The sequence below is a fragment of the Apaloderma vittatum genome, unplaced genomic scaffold (genome assembly GCF_000703405.1).
Source record: "Apaloderma vittatum isolate BGI_N311 unplaced genomic scaffold, ASM70340v1 scaffold10903, whole genome shotgun sequence".
Lineage (NCBI taxonomy): Eukaryota > Metazoa > Chordata > Aves > Trogoniformes > Trogonidae > Apaloderma > Apaloderma vittatum.
The window spans coordinates 1-24,177 of NW_009709855.1; the positions used below are offsets into that span (position 1 = coordinate 1).

General features: G+C 39.0%; 1 protein-coding gene across 1 annotated transcript; it reads right to left on the minus strand.

Annotated features, from left to right (window-relative positions):
* Positions 1-7,239: 7,239 nt before the first annotated feature.
* On the minus strand, positions 7,240-21,572 carry LOC104272168 (protein BEAN1-like; the record flags this gene model as incomplete). Its single annotated transcript, XM_009867090.1, has 3 exons — positions 7,240-7,588; positions 18,865-19,006; positions 21,363-21,572. Coding segments are annotated over 3 exons (701 nt in total), but the record flags the coding sequence as incomplete, so codon positions are not given.
* Positions 21,573-24,177: the final 2,605 nt, after the last annotated feature.

The following is a 24,177-nucleotide window of genomic DNA, read 5'->3' on the forward strand; positions in this document are numbered from 1 at the left end:
TGGGCGGGAACGCTGCCCTGACGGTAAGGAGGCCACCTGCGAGGTACAGCCGGCCCTGTTCTGTCGCTGGCTTCATTGTTTGTTGCCTCTGAGTGCCTGGGCCATGTTTGGGAAACAATCGGCAAAAAGAGACTTGTGTCCTCGGCTGTGGTGGCAGAGAAAGTTTCCTGTAATGGATTTGAAATGCAGGTTGGGTCCCGCAGCTGGAAAACAAACCTGACTTTGATCCAGATGATTTTGCTAGTCTTGACTTTTGGAATCTGGGTTTTAGAGTCACTTGCTGTAGCTGCTGTGATGTTGTGCACCTGTGTGATTTCATAAATTAGTCCTGGCTGAGCCGCTCAGGACCTTAATGTTTGTTGCAGACCAGCTGGGCTGGTGTCCTCAGCAGTGTCTCCACTGACCTGGGTTGCTGCCAGTGTGAATCTGCCGTAATGATTTTTTAATGGCTCATCTTATTATAGATTGTCTTCATTACTGTTGGGTTTTAAAATGACTGTCTGTCTCACTGTTAACCGCTGGGAATGTACGGCTTCTCCTAATTAAGGGAAATCTTAGTCTTACTTGACCACAGTCCCATTTCTTCTCTTGAGGAAAGCAGCTGTCTGGTGTTGCAAACAAACTGGCTTTCTCTCTGACTTTCCAGGCAAAAGGACTTTCCAACACCGTATGCTTTTGATCATCGTTCCAAGTGAAATGTTAGCAAATCCTTTTGTAGAATTTGTGTATAGGTAATTGCTATGTAAAAATTGCTGACGTAGCCGAGAGGGAAGAGGGGGACAAATCCCCATCCTACCACCACATGTTAAAACAAGGCCATCTGCCACAATGTCTGAGTTTCCTCCCCTACCATATGTGCCAGCACACACAGACAAGCTTGGCTGTGCTCTTAGCTGGGTGCCTGCAGGCAGCTCAGCTCTCTTCTTGCCATATGCAAAACTTTATTGACCCAAATGAGAGTTGGATTTTATGTTTCTGCACACCTGCTCCCATGGGGATGAGATTGGATTCTTTAACATTGTAATTCGTGCTAACATATAGAATAGCTGCATTTTGTTAAAGTAGAATGGTAGAGGGAATCTTGCCTCGTTGCTGCTGCTTTTGAGTATGTCACTTTTCAGTAAAGCATATTTGCATAATACGGTAAATATAGAGTTGTCTCATCTCTCTAGCTATCTCTGCGTTATTCTCTGAATTAATTTCCTAGTACAGCCTCCAAGGATGGGATTTATTGTCTGTATTTTGAAGGTTCTAATACTTTAAAAGCCTGCTCTCTAAAGGGAAGCTTAATTACTTCCCTGGCATGTGTGTGTGGTACTGATCCCATCACCTGCCAACAGGGCAGAGCGCTCACCTGAGTCACGGGTACCCAAAAGTGCAATTGCAGTTCCTGAGCAATGAGGTCTCCTGTCTTGTTCCGTCTTCCTCAATGAGATTTTGAAATGTTTTGCAAAGAAGTTCTGCTCTTTTCTGGGTGTATTAATTTTGTTTATTACTGATTTCAATCTCTTGCGGAAATATAAAATCCTTCTAGGAGCAAAGCTGTGACGAAATTTTTAGAGGGTTATTTCACTGCTTCATTGTCATTTGAAATAAATTAAAAAAAAAATCTCTCCGTTGTGAATGTATTAAGTTCATTTGGAGAGTAACAGAAGACAGAATTTATCAACAAGAATTATTTATTTATTTGAAAGACTACAGCGAAGCAAAAGCCTAGTCACTAGGAGAGAAGAGGAATTCAGTAGAAAGGAATGGCCACTTCCAGCTGTGCATGCAAACTGTTGCTATTTCCCTGGAGTTTAAAATACACAGTGTCAGTATCTGGTGAATTGTGTCAGGCTGTATACCTGACTCTCTTTTTTCATTGCAGTTGGGGTGATTTAGGCAGAGGAGGGTTATTGGAACAATATTGATAGGGGACACAGGAGAACAGATAACAGAATCAAGGACCCAAAATGTGAATGGATCACCATGGATACTTCTAAGTTCCTTAAAGCTATGTTTGTGCCTCTACTGGACATGAAAGCTTTCTGCTTTTTGCTTTTTCTTGCTTTAATGGAAGTAAGAATATATATACATGTGAGCCTGTCTGAAGTCTGAGCAGTGTATTTTTTCATATGCTTATGAGTTCAGTAGCCAGTGTTCCCGCGTACATTACTGTGAGCTGAAGAAAAGGGAAATGAACTTTGCTAGTTGAGAAGAAGTTTTAATGCATGAGATGTGGTTGGGGACTCAGAAAACATGGGTTTAGTTTCTGATCTGTCTACAATTCCCACTTCTCATGTAGCATGTCGGTTCAGTGGAGCTAGAGCTGGAGGTGCTTGGATATAATTGCGGTGATGAGTATTTTCACTGAAAGCTTTTTGCTGTGACAACAGTATGGTGTTTGAAATCATGTAGTTCTCAGTGGGTCACTAATGTGGTTTTATCCCTTTTCCCAGAGGGTATTGGCAGAACATCTAGGGTTTGGAGAGCCGCTAATATTAAGTGACAAAAGCAAGCTGCCAATTCCCAGACCATGAAGCAGCATCAGACACTGTCAGACAGTGATAAAGAGAGAACGTTGAAAGCTCCACTAGAAGGAGGGGATTGAAACTGGCCTTTATGTTTCCTGTAATGTGGAATCTTTCTTTCTCTAGAATGTGAAAAATATTAATTCTCCATTTCCCCTCAGTTCTCGTATCTTATTTCTATACTTTAATGGAGAACAGCTTTCTATTCTCTGTCATGTGAAACCAAGTAAATAATAGCCAGGCCTTTTAACTTTCTTGTTCCTTTTCTCTAGGCAATCAAGTTTGTCAGCCTCCTTGACTTGTACAGCCTCAGTCTGGACTCGATTTCCTAACAGAGCAGTAGTAAGTAGAGTTACTGTGAATGTTTTAAAAACAGAGTCGTTTATATTCTCAGGCTGCTGCTGTTCTTTTTTTTCTTCCTTTTTCCTAGTAATATGAGATTATGGGTTCATAGTTAGCCCATATTTGTCTCACTCTATCTTTCAGACATACTTCTGCAGTGTATCAGGCTACTCTGTGTTGTGCATTTATGAATTTGAGCCTACATTTTTCAACGTGTTTGTGGTCACTCAGTTGCATCTTGTTCTTCCTAGGCTGTTCTCTCTCTTCACACTCCAGTCCTGCTCTTCTATATACTCTGCCTTTCCTAGTTTAATGCAATTTGCTGAGTTTAATAGGTCCGTTCTCTCTTAAATGTTCTGAAATCTAGCAACAGTCAGTCTTTTCATTAGCACATAGGTGATCCCGCCTGATGCATCCTTTCAAACTACACAGAGCAATTGATGAATACTCTTTTGTATGATGATTATTATTTTAATTCACAGAAGTCTGTGGCTATAAAATTATGTAGAGAGTATCTCTCTAGGTTAAGGAGGGTAATGATTTGTCAGACTGTACCATGACTAGGTTAGATCAGTTTGATGTGGTGTCCACTCAGGAAATGCACTGCTACTCACTTTGCTGTGCTAAAACATTATGTTTGAGTATTTCTGGGAAGATTGGCCTGCGGTTTCCTGTCTTCTCATCTTTTTCCTTGGTGGTATGTTGCCATTTTCCAGTCTCCTGTCCTTAGTAATTTTCAGAGGTACCTATGAATGTGTTTATGAGGGTTTCTGATGATTCTTAAAATGCCTGAGAGTCTTTCAAGGGTAACAATTTTCACTGCACTAGTACTGCAGGCTCTTCCCTTCCTGGTCTTGCCGAGCTGTGCTGATCCTGAGTGGGCACACGCTGTCTCGTCCCCGTGAGCAGGACAGACCTGACTGCTCCTATGGCTGCTTATTGCTGTGATCTCAGACATATGTAAAATCCAAGTGTAAGTGCTTGAAGTACTATGTTGCTTACTTAACAGGTACTTAGTTGCCCCATTAACAGAATAGTGGTCCCAAAGCAATACTGACACAATAAAAAGAACAGAAGCTGTATCGAATACATGTATGTTCTTTACTAAAAGTTTTGTGTAGAGATCAGCATACTGAAAATCAAAGCAAGAGAAATGACTACAGAAATACAGTATTGTTTTCACATAACAAGAAGCAACATGTCCAAACAATTTTCTTTCTGATATTAGTACGTAATAAATGAAAGGCCTGTGTCAAGTCTGTTTTAGGACAAGTGTTAAAATTTAGGATAAAATCTGATAGGATATGAATTTCTTAAGAGGAGCTTCAGGAGGCACTCTGTCAACTCCGCTGAAATTTATACAGCATCTTAAATATTAAATTTGAAAACTTATTCTTATTGTAGGATCACAAGAAATGTCAACACTGTTGCAATAGTTGCAGCAGAAGCTGTTAGAGCAGCTTTAGAGCTATAAAGCTCCCTTACTAGAATTGTCTGTTGCAGAAGTACATGGGTTGGATTTATAAGCCTTTGCCCCCGTTTTTTTTTTTGTTGGATATCACCTACTTAAAAAGATTATAAAGAGTAGAAAATTATAAGCCATTCTTGCAAGTGATTGTGGTAAGATATCACTGAAGGTAGCATACTGGACTTTTAACTCACAGTTTGTTTTTTTTAAAGATACTTGTTTATTAATGAATGACATAACCTATGCACTTAGCGGTAACTTAGAAAAATGCTACAATATGTAAGTGTATGTTTTGGCTGGCTTACATATCTGTATGACAAAAAAGCTGGGATTATTTTGCTGGTCAAGTCCCTCACTGCAAAGTCTGTGTAGTGTGTTAACTAGATGACTTGACTTTATAAAGCAGTATACCACAAGAGGGAGTAGACAGCTCTTTGTAAGTAATGCTGCTACATACAATCCAGCTCACAATGCTAAAGGTGTGTAACTTAGCAAATGAACAAAGACTTTGATTATTTTTTTATAATCTTGGTAATGCATTTCTATCTCTAGGTAAAATACAAATCTCTCATTTTCATCAGAGGCCTACTTAAAATTAGTTTATTTTTTAAACCACAGATAGAAAGTTAGTGGAAGGGTATTAAATCACTGTTAGGTTACAAGCTCGCCGTTAGGTTACAAGCCAGGCAGGTTGAAAGGATTTCCCAAAATGCATGGAAAGCGTGAGTATCTGTTAAGAGTAGAGGCTTGCCTTCCAGATGTGAAAAGCCCTCTGTGGTTGTCTTCAGAAGAACCTTCAGGTTTGCCATGTTACATGTAAAAGAGACACATGCTTTCAGAGAAAAAAAAATAAAGAAAAAAAATCACATTTGCCTTCTGATGTTTATTAGATTTCCCTTTCTACCTCCCCACTAGAGGCCTGAGGTAAAAAGGGTCTGGTCCCAGTGATTTACCCTGTTCTAGGCAGATCTCCAAGAGCTGCAGGAAGACACAACTATGAAAGCATGACTTATTCTGCATAAATAAGCCTCTGTGCTTTCCTTCACTTCTTATCTTCCTGCCAATAAAACTGACTGGTACCTTTCTGTATGAGTTTTTAGTTCTGGTCCCTAATAGATGGTGTAGAGTTTTGTCTCACTACAGGCCACTCTGCATACCACAAAACTGTTTACATTAGTGCTTTATACTGAGGGATAGTTCTGTCTGTTAGAAAAACAAATGTGGAATATAACCTACATTCTGGCAATGCCTCCCAGCAGTTTTGCAGTGCAAAATTGTGTGGGGGGGCTCGTTTTGTTTTGGATATAGTGTACTGAGACTAGTGAAAATCTTGCTGAGCTGTAAAAGAATAGTTACGTTATTTTAGCAAAATACATATTTACTCTTCTCTACTTCGCAAAAAATGCATACTTACCTTATCTCACCATGTGCATATGACTCAGTAATGGTGTAATTTATACAGCAGTAAGAACCATATAATTACTTCCCATCTAAGTGTTAATTATAATTGTGTCAATCTTTGGAGTGTTGAATGATGATTACAGTTGGAAATTATTTAGTATTTACAGAAAATCTTAAGTGCAATTTTAATAATTTGGATGATGCTTCCTTTTAAACACAGTTATATATTTACTATACTCATTTTTACATAGCCTTCAGTGGGGGTAGTAAGCTGAAGTCCTATTTTATCAGTGTAAAAAATTTTGTTTTTTCAGTGAAAACACTGCAAAGAGATTTAGTGGAGATGAGTCTCTGATAACTCTGCTAACTAGTACTGACTGAAGATGTAGTTTAGTCCTTGTGTGGAGATGGGGTGTTTGTGTACCATGCGAAATTAAGCTTTCACATCTGCAATTTGCCTCTGCTATTCCTGCTAGCCGGCATCTCCAGTTTGTGTGCGTTTATCGTATGAGTGTGTGAGAAGTCCAGGTCTGTGAACAAAGGCTAGTTTTGTGGGTAGCAAAATTAAAGTGAAAAGCCTCGTGCCTAATAAAAGTGGTTTCTGCATAAAGTGAACTTCTCTGTTACTGTGCACGTCTAGTCCAGCATCTATTACTTACATCACACTAACACGATTACTAGAGGTCAAGCTCCTCAGTAACACTACAGGCTCCTCACTGAAGAGACTGGGGGGTGCCTGAAAATGCAGTCACGCGTGGGAATTGACAGGAAGCATCTTCTGAGGTGCCAGACACTGCCCTTCCCTTGGCTCCAGCGAGGGCTGTTAAGAGCAAGGAGCTCCAGGCTGTAGCACAGCTTCCCTAGGTAAAGCCAATATTTTTTGGGCATCCACTGCCACCTGTCCAGCACTTGCTGCTCTCTTGTCTTTCGAGGAATACCTGGTACTGGCTAGGCTTACCAAAGGAAAAACATGACTATCAAAATATTATTCTCCTCTTTCTTTTGCTCCTATACGGTACTGACAGTTTTGCAGGCAGTGTTCTGTCTCTGTCTACTGAAATACATATTTAGACGACTTACTTAAAAATGCTTTGTTGCCAAGACACTAAATGAAATGTACTAGTGACACCTACAAAGACAACAAAATGCTCTTTCTTTTTTTTCTGCTCTAAAACATGCAAACTATCATAAAATCAACAAATAGGCTTGACTGGATAACATGTATCTACAACAAGAGTGGCTGAGTGCAATATGTTTTGAAATGCTTCAAAAAGGTCAGATGCACAGCTTGTCACTGCTGCTCTTTTATGCTGTGTGATGTCATGGAACGCTTTGAAGCACAAAGAAGGGAGTTTAGGTAAACTTTCAAAATTCACTGTAAAAAATAAAATCCCATTGCATCTCTGTTTAAAGATATAAAATATGTAAAACTTTTCAAAGGTTTTATTCTTCCATTTCAATGTTTTTTGTCGGTTCAAGTTCTTCAGAAGAATTGAAGGAAAGAGCCACTTTTATTCACATGATTTGGTTCAGAAGGGTCTGATAGTCAGTGGAAGAATTTTTCAGTACTTCCATTGGAATAAGTGGGATGGGGATATTCTGTTCACACACCACCGTCTCATACAGGGGAGCAGCCTCCAGAGCGAGAGATGACAGAGAGATGGATGAAATGGGCTGCTGCAAGTCCTGCAGCCTGACTGCGTAATTTGCAGCCTGTCCTGCAGTCCCAGACGCTGCTTCCTCTTCCAGGTTAATGTTTATAGATATTTCATTTCTTTGACAAGGGTCCGTAAGAGAATATGGGGGGGGATCATCTGTGGGAATATATATTTGTGTTGCTCCTGGCCCCACACATTCATCGTAGCTGTAAAATAAATAAAGAAAAAAAGATTTGATATTAGATTCCTGATTAGATGCCAAAGTACATTATTTTCAGCGTAACAAGAGCAGGTAAAGTGCGAAGAAAAGGATAATCTGGTGTTTTGTTCCTCAGCCTACATCCTTGCTTATCCTGCCATGTGAGGTACCTGAGAGCACAACACTTAAAAGCACATCTCCAAACACCTAACGGTAATGGTGTTGTCATAGAGCACTCTGTATCTAAAGTAGAATATCGCGTCAAATGCTGTCCTCCTGATCAAATGCTGTCCTCCTGACTCACGGTCTCTGGTGCTCTGGCAGCAGTTACATGCAGTGGGTCGCCTGGGTTGCAGATTTGTGCTGGCAGAGGCAGCAGGATTTCTTGCTGAGGTGCAGAGCTGTGATGAAAAATCTTGACAGATTTACGCTGGTCATTCTGACACTCGGCAGATTCCCCGTCACGGTCCTCCCAAAAAGGAGGAATGCAAGACGGACCCGATTTGTGGAATTTCCCTGGGAAGCCAGCTTGGGTCTATCCAGGCTTCGTAGTTGTGTCTGTACCGCACGCTAGAGCCAGGGGAAGCTGTTGCCTCCTCACTCCACTACTGTGCTGGGTACTTGCTGTCCTGGTGTGAACGCAGGCAGGCACTTTGGATTGGTTCTTGGACTGCACAGCCCAGGGAGGCCCTCAGGTGTAAATAATGAGCCTGGATGGAGCAGTGTGTCTTTGTGCTTGTGTTATCCCGTGTTCAGTGCTGCAGGAAGGGGATGGGTGTGAGCAGGCTCCACACCTCTTTACTGTGCTGCGCTGGCACTGCCCGGCCTGCTGAGCCTCGGGGCTCTGCAGAAATTGCCCTGTGGCCCCAAGGAGGGCTGAACCAGAACTGGTGTGTCTGGTAGTTACCTGGATGGTCCACTGTCTGGCTATCCTAGCATCACCTCTTTATCCACAAACGAAAGCTGACTCCACTTTTGCTATCAAACCAGCCTGGGTCTAGTGGTCGGAAGGAAGGTCCTGTTCTCCTGTCTCACTGGCTACAGGCAAAAATGAGGAAGAGTCATAACATCATGGTCTTATATATTAGACCTGCTTTGTTTGTGACTGCTTTGTTTAACTGTTTCAGTATCGTTTTAAATCCAACTCTGAAGGAGGGCATGTTTCCTATAAAAAAACCTTTTGCCTACTCAGTTAACCTGCAAAACAGTTCTGCCGGCGCCAGACAAATTAAGAACCCGTTTCCTCAACCGCACTAACTGCAGAGCTATTAAGATCTAGGATATTTCCTGAAACTTAGGATATTTAGCATATGTCTTTCCAGTAGACTGCAGGCAGTCATTCTGCCCCTTGTAATTGCATTACTGCCAGGCTAAACCCAAGATAATAAACCCAGCTTGTAGATTATGAGTGGCTTGCCGCAGGGTGGCTTGCGTTGCTTAGAGTGAGCTCAGATCTACTGCAACCAACCAGCAAGTCCGTATCTTAGAAAAATACCTGGTTCTGCTGCACTCAGTCATACCTTTCCCTGAGAGTGCTCCTTATGATTTTGAGGGTATTGTTCCTAGTCTGGGTGATGGAAATAATTTTTGGAGAAGGGAAAAGTAAGACAGTGAAATTTTAGTTAATTTTAGGTTACTAAACTCAAATATCCACAGATGTTTCTATTTTTACCTCCCTTTTATCTTACTTTTATATTTGTGAGGACCATGGTTTTAAATTCAGACTAGAAAATTTCAATTGCTTTATTAGAAAGAATGATACTAAAAGACATAACTTATTCTAAAGATCCTGAATAGGGTTGCTATATACTTCAGAAGCAAGTCCCAGCATGTAGGATGTTGAATTGGGTTTGTATGGCATGTGGAAAAGATTTCAGACCAGCCTCTCCTAAGCCCACTGAAGCTTTCAAGCAATCCTGATATTCTTTTTAAAGATCTTAGACCTGAGTCCTTGAGATCAAGGACCTGGTGTCCTCAACTCTTCAAGAACTCAGTGAGAGTAAAGGAAGAGTCAGTCTTTGCAGGATTACCTACTATGAGCTGCATCTCAAATTACATTTTGCTGACCCAAAGCCCAGTGAATTTATTTAAAATCATTCCATAGATTTTGACTGACTTAATCAGGCTAATGAAGAGCACCTACTGTTACCATGGCAAAAGAGTTTCAGTTTTGAAAAGCCCACAGCAACGTGAGTTTCAAGATGGAAAATTTTGAATCCTTTTGCTGAGACACAAAGGGGAAGAAGCTTCTCTACCTCGTGATTCTGGGCCCAGCACAAGAGAAATCTGCCACTGACCTAAAGGATAGAAGGGCACAGTATGAATAATCGTCTGTATTTCTTACCCTTGGATTTAATTTAGTATCTTTGATAGACTTGGTGGGATAAGTAGCGAATTGATCTTTAGTGAAGGAGACGTTTAAGCATCAAGACAAATGGTTAGCAAATTATAGTATTCAGGACCTGGCACTTTAGTATTTAGTTCCAAATATCAATGTGTTAGTGTTGGAGCATTTTTTTTTCTACTCACATATGATGGTTAAAAAATAATTGTCTCTTTTTCTCCAAACTCCAATGCAAGCAGTGTTCTCCCTCTCATTTTTGACAATTAAGTTCATGTTCAAAAAATGAAGAGGACAGTAAAGAACACATGACAAATTTTCAATTAAATAACTTTTTGCTACCTTCACAGCTGTATCTACAGATTGTTGTGGACAAAGAGGCAACTGGAAATCATTCAGATAGCTTTTTTTTAAGAAAGCCCCAACCTATTGTATTTCATTAGTGATTTCTGATCTTGATACTCAGTTTCCCATATTCTCTGCTAAGCATGGTATCTGCCTGTAATGCTGAAACTGCAAACAGCTATTGCTATGATACTAGTACTGAAGGCTACAGATAAAGTTCCTAGCATTTTCTGCTGAGGATAGAAAGGTGATGAATTAAGGTCATGTAAGCAACTTTAACTTTGTATTTTAAGTGGAAAACCAAAAATACTTGATAGTCTCTTGTGAAAAAATACAATAAGAGTTATGTTTTAGCCAAGGGATTCAGTTCTGTGAAGTTATTGTACATGTAAACAGTAGCTGATGCTTGAAGCTCAGTACAGCAGTCACAGGAAAACGCCTTTAAACGAGAAAGCAAAATGCTTTTGAAAACTATTATGTTACCATAACTTGGTAATGGACCACAGGAACTCTGGATCTCATTAATATCGTGCATCTCTTTTTCAGCCCACAAAAAAATCCTTAGTTTACAGTACTTGTGGTGAGTTCACTTTAATCCATTCCAAAAAAATAAAATTCTCTTAAAGTTCAGTGTATCTTACAGGCAGTCATGAGCAGGAAGAGGTTACCGATCATGAAATGTGCTGGGTGGGGTTTTTCTTTCTTTTTTTTGTCCTTGTCTCTTGTCCAAATAACTTCATTGTCATTGTAGACACTACGTTATTGAGTTTTTAAGGGATAATTCTACCAGGAAAGGCAAGGAGGGCTGATGTCTGTTAACATCATCTTACCATATGTAAATGTGATCTGCAAAGAGAAGAATGTTGCTTAAAAGATACAGCAGCTCTTCAAACTGACCTTGTGGACTTAGAATGTTGAGGGGGGCAGAAATAACTTCATCAATTTGTCAGGTCTCATTGCAGTAAGTATTAGAATAGATTTGTTGCTAAGGAAACCCCAAAGAGCTTATTTAACTAGCTGTCATTCATAAATTATGACCTACTCTGGGGAAAGAAGAAGGTTCTACTTACAGAATTTTTTAAGATGCAAACAATAGGTAAAGGAAAAAGGCACATCTGGGGAATGAAGAATTCTTATTGAAACAGATATTTTTGTTTACTTCATCCATTTGTTATATGTTATGACTCTACTAAAATTGCTCCTATTGTATTGTTTCCATTTTGCTGATGACCTACTGTCTTGTAATGGTAAACAGAATCACTAAATCTGGATAATACATGTGCTGACAGGTTTAAGCTGTGATGAGAACAACACAAAGGATGTTACCTAATGAAGAAGAGTTGAAATTAGAACAAATATATTGTAACTCTCTAAAAGGAGGATCGAAGGAAAAGAATAATGATGTGTTTGACTGTTTAAGTAGTTCAGCTGATGATGCTGTCTCTGATCATGCAATCTACTAACAGCTGGATTTGTAGGACGGCAGCTTGGAAATCTGTCAGTGTTTACTTTGAGATGTTTCCTCTTAGAATACATATATTCTTTGGTGATGTATAACTACCATGGGGAAATGTATCATTTTTGACAGAACTGGTGTTACAGTGATATATGTTGTGCGACAGGATATTTTTTTTTTTAGGTTTATTTTTTTATACTGATGGTTTCCTTGTGAGATACTAGGTGAATTTACTGCCTGTATTTTGACTTTCCTTCTGCACACTTTGTCAGTGATTTATTAAGCATTAGTTTAATATTTTCATATAATAGCAATCCATTCCATGTTACTGATGGTCTCAGTCATTCACTTAGTTTAAATCTTGACCAGTGACTTAGAATCAAGAGTCAAAACATCTTTCTTTCTTAATAAACACCCTGAACTGTTGGGGCCTAGTAATCAGAGAATGATAGTGCAAGAATAAGCAAATATAGTTAAGTGGCACCTCCTCCTATGCAGTTGCAGTCCTCTTAGTTATTGTGGTAGTATGAAATCAAAATCCATCTGTGTCTGGGCCTGGATGATAGAAGAATTTTTTACCATGACTGATCCCAAATTACAGTGGGTGAGAGTGTAAGTAACAAACATGTAACACCTAGGGGTAAGAGCCCACAGTGTCACCCAAGACAGGGTCCTGAAGGAATGATCCAGTGCTGGAGTATTTCCTGTGAATGTTTTGGCATATACATTTGAAATGTATCTGTTTAAACCACAAGGAGACTCCTCTTAAGGTACTCTGGAGGAACCTCTATCTTTGTATTATCTGTAGAGTGACACACTCCTGGGAGGTTAAAAGTTAATTTAGGAGTGTGGTAAATGCACCTCCAAGGTGCCTGATCCTGGAGTAGTTAACATTGAGCAAATAACACTGTGATTTTCTATTTTCATATTTTTACATAGTAAAAAATGTAACCCAAGGTATTATTCAAGGAAATGTCTAAGGCTCAAGTAACTTAATCCTTGAAGATACAGGAAATCTGGATTTTTTTTCCTGCTTTTTTTTCTGGTCATAGTTACTCCTGGAATTTCCCATTCCCCACGACTATAAGAGGACTATTTGTGTTAATAAGCGCTGAAAGCCTCAATCTTTATTCTGCACTACGTGTCAAGATAATCTTGAGGAAGCTGTGACTGTGATGAACAAATAATCCAGATAAAAAATGAAATCAAATGTAAACAGTGTTTTAAAAAAAACATTTACCAGGTAGCATTTGAAACTGATATAATACAGTTTCAACATAATTGTGCAGCTTTAAACAATTCAATGTTTTAAATAAACAAGTCATTCTATGATGAAAATTTTATATGATATGTTTCAGTCTGCCATCAATTTTATATATAATAGGAACCACTTGATCTTATGGAGCATTTAGTCTCTGAATGTCTGTAACAGTTATATTCTGGCCGGTTAGCTCAGTCGATTAGAACGTGGTGCTGATAACACCAAGGTCACAGGTTCGATCCCCATTCAGACCCCATGTGTTGCCTGATCTAGTTGAGAGGCGTCCCTGCCCATGACAGGGAGGTTGGATTAGATGATCTCTAAGGTCCCTTCCAGCCTAGGCCAGTCTATGATTCTATGATTATACAGTACATTACAATGAAGCTATGGGCACTGGTTGATTAATAATCAGTTAGGACAGATCTATTTCTAAATAATCTCTTGTAGCTTCCCAAGCCATGGAGTTAATCCACAAACAGGGTTCTAAACAACAATACTAATATTTTGCATGTCGGCCAGGACCTGCTAATATTTGAGGAAGTTTGCCATATGAGATGTTTTAGAATAATTTTCCTAGAAAAGGCTTTGCTTTAGTTATTCTAGGAATGAATTCTGAGCAGGTGAAGGAGATATGAGCTGCAGTATGTAACAGAAAGTCTAACTACTGGAAAATTGGCAGAAAATGCTACCTTTTTAAGTCCTGTTATCAATAACTTAACAGTTTTAAATTGTGATTGTTCTGTATAGCACAATAAATTCTGATTAGAAATGCTTGGTGCCTTTCATCAGGCTTCTCTGCTGTCTTGTTTTGTTTTGGGACAGGTGTAGAGAAAGGCTGGTCAGATGATACAGCACCCCAACAGATACATTCCATGACAGAAAGTAAGGACAACTTGTGCCTTAGCCTCCCAACATGCAGGCTGAGGTGTGAGAAGATTTTTAACTACAAGAAGCAAGTAAAGAGCAAGTCATAGGTATTTAAGAGGAATGAAAATATCACAAAAAACCTACTATCATAAAATGACTGTAAGCAAATTCAAGCTGGGAATAAGGTTGCTGTAATAATTAATTAGGTATTCTAGAGTGAGTATAATGGGGGAAGAAAGATCCTTGTTTTTCATATTCAGAGGAAAATCAGGGTCTGTCTTTAAGACATGAGCATTTCCTTTTGCCACTTTATTTTTAAATTGATTGGGCTGTTGAAACAATACAGACTGAACATGGGTATTAAGAATACTGGAATTTATCAAGCCTAAATAAGACAATTTTCTCTAGAATTGATACTATATAGATTAGGCAAGATGATGAGATGAGGTAGAGTGAGCACACTTAAACAAGCAAAAAAACCCTCAAAGTGTTCTAATATGAATACTAGGGTAATGGGTAGCTAACAGGAATCACAGTGTGTCCTGCAGGACACATTTCAATGTGAGAAGACTTTTGTGACTTCCATTAAAACTATTCCTGAAGCTAAATCCCCCCATCTCGCTCCAGAGTAATTCCTCAGTGATGTTCTGTTTGGCAGTCATGAGTCACTGATGAAGAGGTGATAACTTTGGTTGCCTAAAGCTCTGTACGTACCATTAACATCCAATCACTAAGGAGTGAAAAAGCACTTAGTCGAATGGGGTGAAATGCGTTTCCTCTGGCCAAAAGGTGAAAAGCAGAGAACTTCAGATCTCCTTATTGCTAGGATTTTAAAGAATCTCATCAAGAAAATACAATATTTTTTAATTTACTTGGTCCTTGATTGGTACTCTACTTAAAACAATTTAAAACATTTAAACTTTATTTTTTTTAAAGTGCTTTCTTATTACACATATATAAATATATATCTATGAAAAATAACTAGAAAGCTCACTGTAAGTCTGTGTTTTACAATGGACACAGTGAACATGAGAACGACCTTGTGATTTCTCTCTAAAGGTATCATCGAACAAGTGTAAAGAGCATGTGTTTGGGATATGTAAAATGAGAACTACAGCCATCTTGATCGAACTCCAGAAGAATTTTCTGATTAAAAGTCTGCTGCCTGATAGATAATTCCAAATCATATTCTTTATTTTTTCTTTGATTCTTCTTAAAAGTTTAATTCAATTAGATGATTTTCCTTATGCCATCACATTGAATTTTGAACAAATTGGCAAATATTGGATTTATAAGCTTTCCAGTATTTCTTTCAAAGTCATATTTACTGTGATGATATTTAAGCTGTGGCAAGGAGACACTTCTTATATTTTGTCCCAGTTGAATTTGTTCAAGTTTCCTAATTTAGGGGGAGGAGAATTCTGTGGTTTAGAATTGTTGTGAGATCACACCTTGATCATCTTTCTCAGATGACTGGTATTTCTAGAAGCAAATGCTTTGCCATCCCTGGTAACACAGACTATAAAACACTAACAACTTCCAGCACTGCTACAAGTGTCTGTACATGGTAGAAGTACGCTCTAAAATACAAACCCTTAATAATTTGAAACTGCTTAGTTCATACCCACTGTATTTTAGTTTTTATATTTCCCTTCTACACCGCATGTAAAATCAACCTGACAGTTGTTATCACAGATCTGAGATTCATTAGAAATTCATTAATCATCCTAAAGGGATGTTTATGGATAGGAGCACGGTATATTTTGGGGCTGTCAAGACAAATTGACCAAATGGCTTCTCTGTAACCGCCCTGCAACTGTGGCAGGCTACTGACAAAACTCAGTGCATGGTATTCCTCTAAATCTAACATAAAATCTAATGTAAGAAAGCAGCTAGGTGAAGTGTCTGTGGTGATAATTAAATTGAGCCTTAAATGAAATTTGTGATTTAGATATCAAAGCAATTAAATTATTAAAATCCCAAGGCATTTTTCATAAATTGGTTTCCCAGTAATCTTTTGTATCAGACTTTCAACTGGAGACTTGAGAGTGGGCAGCCCTGAACAGTTCCCTCAGCTATACAAACGGGTACTTTTTTAACTTGTGACCCTTTGTTTTATCAGCCTTCTCCTAAAATTCCTTTTCCACTCATTTCATGCTTTAAAGCCTAACTGTAAAATCTAATGAAAACATTCTGGATTGATAATAATCACCCCTTTGGCCAAATAAACGTGTCGTGCTTTCTACCAAAATAATTTCAGGCAGTATGGTTCTAGCACTAGCGGTATGTTCAGGAATGCTCTGCTCTGCAGCACGTAGCACACCCCGATGCAGCGCTGATGCCTCTTGCCGGCTGCATTGGAACAGTGCGGTTAAATGAAGTTAATGCCTTGGTGTCTGCTTCTGGCTGCAGGACACTAGTTTTCGCTCACTGAATTCTTTCACTTCAGATACGTGTTGTGAGTTACTTGCCCATGCAGTTGCTTTCCTCGCTGCTCTTCATTTCTTCTCTGTTAATGCTACAGTTTTGTTACTAGCTTTTGGGCATGCTAGTTTAGCTTTAAATTACATCTTGCGCTGCATGAATTAGAAGGAGGAATTGCATTAATTTAGCCAGTGCTACATTTCAGTAAGCCTACTCTTCAAAACATTATCATATGTAAAAAGATTGATCCCAGTGAGTTAGTATTTTAAATGACAAGGTCAGGCATAACTTGTTTATCCTTCAAGGTGGTGTCTGACAGTCAGTTTTCCTGCTGTTAGCACCCATCAGTCCAAATAATCTCCATGCTCTACTAATGACAAAAAATGCACTTTAGTGTTACGCCATGGAGGAGAGTGTAAAAGTAGCTGTATAGAAATTTTTCAGGCTCTTACACAACACTGTGTGTTCATACAATGCTTCTCAGCCAATGCTCTTCTGAACAGAAAGTTACAATGGACTATATAATGTATTAATAGTAAGTTTAAATGTCTCTATGTGGCTTTGCTTTCAGCCATCTGGTAAGCTCTGCTTTTCTTGAAGTTTTCTCCAAGTTGTGTTGCTAAGATATAAAACTTAATAAGATTTTGATGATTTGCCAAAGCTACTTTTTCTAAAATACTATGGTGGCACTGAGTAAACAGCAAAACTATTAACAGTAGTCTCTTACTTTTGACATGTGATGCAGAACTACAGTTAATGCCTTGAGCAGCGTTTCCTTGTGTGTGTAGTGAGATCTTGGGCCTCTCAGCCCAGAAGGGAATGTTAAGGCAGTGGCTGGACACGTTTATGTCTCTCTGATCCTAGTACTGATGTCCTAGAGTAGTTTCTTAGGACAGGGTAGGACCCAGGATAGCTGCCTTGTGCCAGGCTTATGATACAAGTAGCTGGAGAATTTGCAGAAAAGTGCAGCTCATCTAGTGCTCTCCTGTATCACTCATGTGCCTCCTTTCAAACAGAGAACTCCTTAGAGGTGGGAAGTCTTTGTTTGGGCCTGTTTCTAACTGGAAATGGAAGCAAGCTTTGGTATAATCTTAGGAGACCTGTCTGCTAAAGAAATATATTCTCCACGCTTCTTCACAGGACTCTGAGCTTGTTCTCAGAAATCTGGCCAACTGCCCACTCAGGCTGTTGCTTGGGTGTCAGCTGGCTGGCTTTTATTAGTAACGACTTGTGGGTGTAGGTCCAAAAAACAGTCTAAATTTTTATGTGGATTTATATGAGGTTCTACAAATTTAGATGCTAGGCTCAGAATAATTTTTCACTTGTAAGCTTTCTGCTAAAATATTTACACCATCTCTAAAAGCCCATTTATTATATGGTATGACTTTGTAATACGTAAAGTGTTGCTTGCAGAACATGCATAGAATACAAAAAGCAAAGACCTATATATTGTATGTTCATACTCCTGACTTGCTCTATATTACTTATATATATAAGCAGTCAGAAAAGGGCTGGTCTTATGGTATATTGGTTTAACTCAAAACAGTCCTCAGGCATCACTGTTCAACCACTATTTGCTGCGCTGTGGAAAGCCTGAAGTGATGTTCTGTTTAAAAAGATTTTTATTAGTTCACTGCAGGGAGCAACTGAATTCCTTCATTTATTAACCTTAAGGTGTGTGAGGAACACAGAGGAGACAGAGATGGCCTAAAGTGCAACTCTTGTCACTCGTGATGACCGTTCCTGTATCCTGGGAATGCAGGCACACAAATGTGGAAGAAGTTGCTACATAATTTCTGGAATAACTGTCTTTGGAAAGAGCCTCTTCTACCAATATTACCTCCCTAGGCAATTAGAACTGCCTCATGGTTGAAGGACAATCTAAAGATTCTACTACTACAATCCTGGCAACTATGGCTCTCCAGACCACGCCTGGGTTAAACTGCTAAAATGGTAGCCATTCTCCTTCACAGATTATTGATAGAAGATCAACAATGCCAAACAGTTTTCTCCCTATTCAAAATCAGGAAGTTAAGTACAGTTACTCGGTATGTCAGAAAGGTATGTGTTCTTCAATTCTGCTTTCTGATAGAATACTGGCGTTAAGAAAGCTCAGCAGAGAAACTTGCTGAAAAAATAAATAAAGGTTTAAGGATTTCCTGCATGTTTTTCCCCCTCCCCCCTCTTTTTTTTCCTTTTTCCTCTGATCTGAACAGTCTCAAGGTCAGATATAAATGTAACCTGAAAGGTTTTGTAAAAAGTATATATTTTTCTCCTGGAAGAGAAACTTTTGACTTGTAAAATAACTTTTTTCAAAGAAAGATGTTCGTAAGTAATTTTACTTGAGTGTTTCATTAGTATGCCATCAGTATGATAAATTTTAATGTATTAGTAAATAAGAATTGGAGGTACACATGCCTTTATTTAGTAAAGATATATTCTGCTAAGGAAAACTTGAACTAACTAAACAAAGTCTGTCTGTATTAAGTGTTTGCGTTTTTGTAGTGGGCATAGTTCTAGCAGTTTGCTTCTTTGATAGGCTTGACCAGTGCAGGATTTTAACACTCAGACTCTTAGAAAAGTGCTTACCGTGGTGGTGAATCAGGATACATGATGTTGACCTGAGAAAGTGTATCCAGATAGGAACTAAAATCAAAAGCTGGGGGAAACTCTTCCATGCAGGTGGATCTCAGCTCTCCAAAAGAGCCACCGTAAGAGAAGCCATCTGGAGCTGTAAAACAAGCAATTAATACTTGCTGCTCTTTTTCTCTATTGTGAATTCTCTGAGACAGGATCACTGTTTGTAACACTGCCATAAATCAGCAAATAAAACCTGAGACAGAGGAATTACTGGTATTCTGGGACAGTCAGGTTTCACAGGACAAGATGCAGGAGTTTAAGACTTTTTCTTGTGCCTTGAAGGTTGAAAGTTCTGCATGCATCTTCAAACAGGAGCAGGATTGCTGAAGTTCCCAGGAGCTGCATATGTTGAAACCTTGGCACATTCTCTAAAGAATTTTAAAAGGAGGCATAGGTATTTGATTGTAGGCATGTGTCCTGAGAAAGTGCTGTTCTCTATAAAAACACTCCAAAAAAAGGGGAGGGGTGGGGGTGGGGAAAGGAAAATACTAGAGAAAATGTCTGCTCCAGGGCTTTCTTAATGCTGTCATGCAAGAGCTTCACAGCTCCACAAATACCGAGAAGTTATCTTCTGTGTTAGCTGATAGTTAGCTAATGTGCAGCATTCCAGGGTAAACCTCCTTAAGAATGTTCCAAATTGTGGTAACGCAATCTCTGCTCCCCCACTCCCTGCAGTTGTCTTTCAAATAAAGTGATCCCTCCCTTTCAGTTGATCCATCAAAATAATACCTGGAGAGAAGGGCCAGCTTCTAAAGTGACACTGAAGTAGCTTCTCTCTTAAACAGAGGGTTAAGGGCAGGACTCATTGAACTGCCTGTTCCTCTGTCTGGCAGTTTTCCCCTCTGCCAATGTATTCTCAAGGAATTTACCAGGGCTAATCCAGTCTATCACGCACTGTGCTTTCCTTCTGCTTGGTAAGTGAAGGGAGCCAACTTCACAGTGGCTCCTGCTGCTCCTGTGCTGGCCACTGAAAGCATGCAGAGATATCAGGATGGCGTGTGCTAATGTGAAATTTTCCCTTGGGTAGACTGGCACAATGTAGTTTGCGATTATTCTTTTGAATTTCTCTGAAAATATAAAGGAGCTGAAATTAACACAGCAGTAAATGTAAATGTAGTGACTGGAACTTATCATTTTATCATGCCAGAATTTGCTCTTCAGGGTTAAACATTAACTCCATTTGGGTTTAACTATTCAATCCCAAATTCAGCTGCTGAAAAGTAGGAAAAATAGATGTTACAATAACAGTAGACATAATTTCTGTGGATTTTTTGTTTCCTTTTTTCCTCTGTACGTTACCATGGGAGTTTGCATTTCACTTCTTTTGGAGTCTAAAATTTATTTCCAAAACATAAATGTATATACTTATCTGGATAACTGTTTGTTATTCTTGGCTACAAGGGGACAAACTGATCCTAGGAAAAATGTTTCTTTTCAACACAAAAATTCCTGGTTCAAATTATTAAATGAAGTCCAACTGACCTCAGTGGATACTTGATTTACCTCAGTGAAATCAAGATTTGAGCCAATGCATTTTTACGTGGCTCACTGTTGCTATCTTTTCTATACATAGAAAGCTTCCCTGAATAGTATGAAGTGTAATTTTGTAACAAACTGCAGACGGAGGAGCCTAACCACAGATGACATAATTGGTTGATGCTCCACTCAATCCATTTATCTTTTGAATTTTTACTAGCTGCAGACTTAGAAAGCAACTTTCTGTGACTGTGTTTCTTAAATATAGAAATAATTAGATTCTCTAATTTCCTTGACAACGTGGCATTTAACTTCTGGTCAGCAAACCCAAAACTGGCCAAAAATGTAATTCCCAAATCCTTTTAAAGTATGTTTTTTTTTGTGAGGGCGTAGGGTGATAGGAGTTGGCACTTTTGTTTAATAGGAAATTAAAAATACTTCTTAGTAGTGATGTAATGACACTGATATCAATGACATCATTATTGATGATGACAGTTGTAATGATATTTTGATGCCTGTTGTTCTGCTTATATCCACTTAATAACTTTTATGGTCAGAAAAGTAGTAATTGCCCAGTCGTCGTAGTTTGGTGCACATGGCAGAAGCAAAAATGTTCCTGGCTTTCCAACAAATAGAAATTACATTATATGCTATACCAAGACTATAATGGGATATGAAAATAAACTGTCAACCATCTAGAAGAAATCTTACACTCTATCAAGGGAAAATAAGCTATTTAAGAAATGCTGTCGGCATTGTCTTTGTTTATGCTAACCATTAACTATGGAGCTTGTACTATGTGAATTCAGTACCAGCACAAAAATGCTATTAAACCACAAAGCTGCCTGTGACCTACTTATTTTTTAATTTTATTTTTTTATATCCCTTGCACAGCAGCCAGATGCTTTCTGTTGCCTGTAGCACCAGATTAATAAAGTTAAGCATTATCTTGCTATAACTAGCTATCTTACCATAAACAGCATCTCTCCTCAGATGGGGGTGTCTTAACCGTCCGTCCTTCCGCAGACTGCCAACAATGATTGTAACGCAGGATAGAAATAGTACAAGTCCAATCACTACTCCAGCCACCAGAAGAGGGGAAACAAGTAAGCTGGTATCATTTCCATTTTCAGCATAGCTGGGAAATTCACTGGTTGGGCTGCTCTGGTTGAAGTGAACTTCTGTAGAGCAGAGAGAGAAAGAGCATGTCAGTTGTGGAAAAAAGACATTTACAAAGTGTGGTTGTACAGATGCCAAAGCTAAGGGATTTCACAGCCCTAAGAGACAGCCTTAACATCTAATAAACTGTTGAAATAGAAAACCATCACAATGAGCACTTAAAAGGTACTCATTAAAAACCTGAAAGTAAATAAACTTAACCTCTATTGCCTTCTGGGCTCCCCTGTATGTTTAAACCCAAGGATTGTGTCAGACGTGTGCTTCAGTCGAGGCTTTCCTGGTATTCAGCCTGACTACGCACCTTGTGGAGAAGTTAGGTTTGGTGCAATCATTTTCATTTCATCCTCCCTACCTTGGCCTGATACTATAAGGCAGGAGCTGTGGGGGCAGGCAGGCCTCGCTGTAAAACAGTGTGGAGGCACCGTGGTGCCGTGGTACCCCCTGCGCTTCCCCAGGTGACAGCAGGCTGGGCTCTGCTCTGCTCTGCCTGGGTTGTGCACCTTTGTTTCAGGCAAGCAGTTCTATACAGCAACATTACTGCTCTTACTCCTGCTCCATTTTGATTTTTCACTTGAAATGTGCTCATGTTGTATGTCACAAAATTTATAACTACTTCCCTCTATTAAAAAAAATCATCTAGATGTATTATTTAAGTTTGATAATAAATCTGCTTAAGGGGGGAAAAATGGAAAATGCAGTCTCCCAAACTAGGAGAAGACAGAATAACTCCAGTAATTTATTGTCAAATAGCCTTTTGAGACAAGTTAAAGAGAGTATTGAAAGTTAAACAGGAAGTTTCCTTTTGAGAATCAACCAGTGACATGTGATTATACATGTGAATTAATTGCGCATAGATGTATTTACAAGGATTGTACTGGTAATGGAGAGGTGCTAAATGTTAGGGAAGATGGGGAAAAAGGATTTAGGATTTCAGCAGATAGAATCCCTGCTTAAATAAAAGGCTAAGTTTGGGCATGCAGTAAAAGTAACCAAATCTGGGCCTAGGTTTTGAAAACAAGTTGCAAGAAGCACCTATTTTCCTATCCTTAATCCACATCTGATTAAAAAAAAAACCACAAACCACAACCAACCAACCCCTCCAATCTCCCATTAGCTGCTCAGGATCTGACTATACACCAAGTAAACTAGAATTTTACTGATGCAAGAAATTATTAGAAAAGCATATATACGTCAAGACTAGCTTTCAAATATGAGATGGAATGTATTTTTTGATATCTGGCTATTTGCCAGTTGAAAAGTAAATAATTTGTTTCCTACAGAAACTAAGGCTAACAAAATTTTGCTCTTTTGAATATTCAGTAAAGTGAGTATGTGTTTTTGGAAGTGCAAGTGCTTTTTACATGGATAGATGTTAGCAGATAGTTTTCAGCAATGTTTTCTTCACTCTTTTCCTTTGGGATATACCACTTAGTATCTTGCAGTCACAATAAGCTTAAAAAGAAGATGATGGCTCCAAGCCAATATATATTATCATTGGCTAATGCTTGACATTGAGAGAACTGACTAGAAATAGAAAAAAATGGGGAATTAGTGTGTAGTAGGGTTTTTGTTAATTTTTTAGAAGCACTTGACTGTTGGCTGAGAACCTTTATGAGCAATTAAGATAGACAGCCAACAAATATGCTGAGCTTTTACAAAGCATTTCATGCTTATTTTATTTAGGATGAGAGGAACTAAGATCAAATTGCACCAGGAGAGGTTTAGATTGAATATTAGGAAAAATTTCTTTACTGAAAGAGTGGTGAAGTATTGGAACAGGTTGCCCAGAGAACTGGTGGAGTCACCATCCCTGGAGGTGTTCAAAAAATGTGTAGACATGGCACTTAGGGACATGGTTTAGTGTCCATGGTAGTGTTGGGTTGACGGTTGGACTTGATGATCGTAGAGGTCTCTTCCAACCTTAATGATTCTATGGTTCTACGCCAAAAGAGAAAACTGAATTTTCTGAAAATTAAGCTGACTCTGTAGCACTAAATCAAAGGCGTATGGAAAGCTGTCCTGTTTTTCCGTGAAACTGAAAATTGTAAACAATGCATGCACAAATACAAATACTTTAATCCTCTAAATATGAATTATACTGGATGCACAAATCCAGTGGTGGGAGCTGTGTGACTAAACAGACATGGCACAGATGGAACATGCTGGCTGTTGCAGCCATGAATACAATGCAAGGGGCACACGTGGCTGAGCAAACACTTAATTTAGAATGAGACTAGCAGTGGAGCATTGCCTACACTATCTGTTCAGTGTTAGCCAATCAGTTATCAATCTACAAAATCCCTTAGATATCACATGGTATTATTTTACTTGGTGCTCCTGCATTTCAGCAGACAAGCTTGTCAAGTAACTGAAGGAGGCATAGTACTACTTGACTTTTTTGGTGTATGTTGTGCTTTTTCCTTCTCATTAGCCTGTCTTGAAGGGACACTTCTTACCCCTTTCTAACTTGACAGTAAGTAATGCTGAAGTTTCAGTTGGGTCAGATCCTGTCAGAGAGAAGTGACTTGGTGTATAGATGTGTCATGGGAGCTTGGTTCATCCAAGATACAGCCCTTTATTAGGAGTGGCTTCTCTTCTTTACTGGCT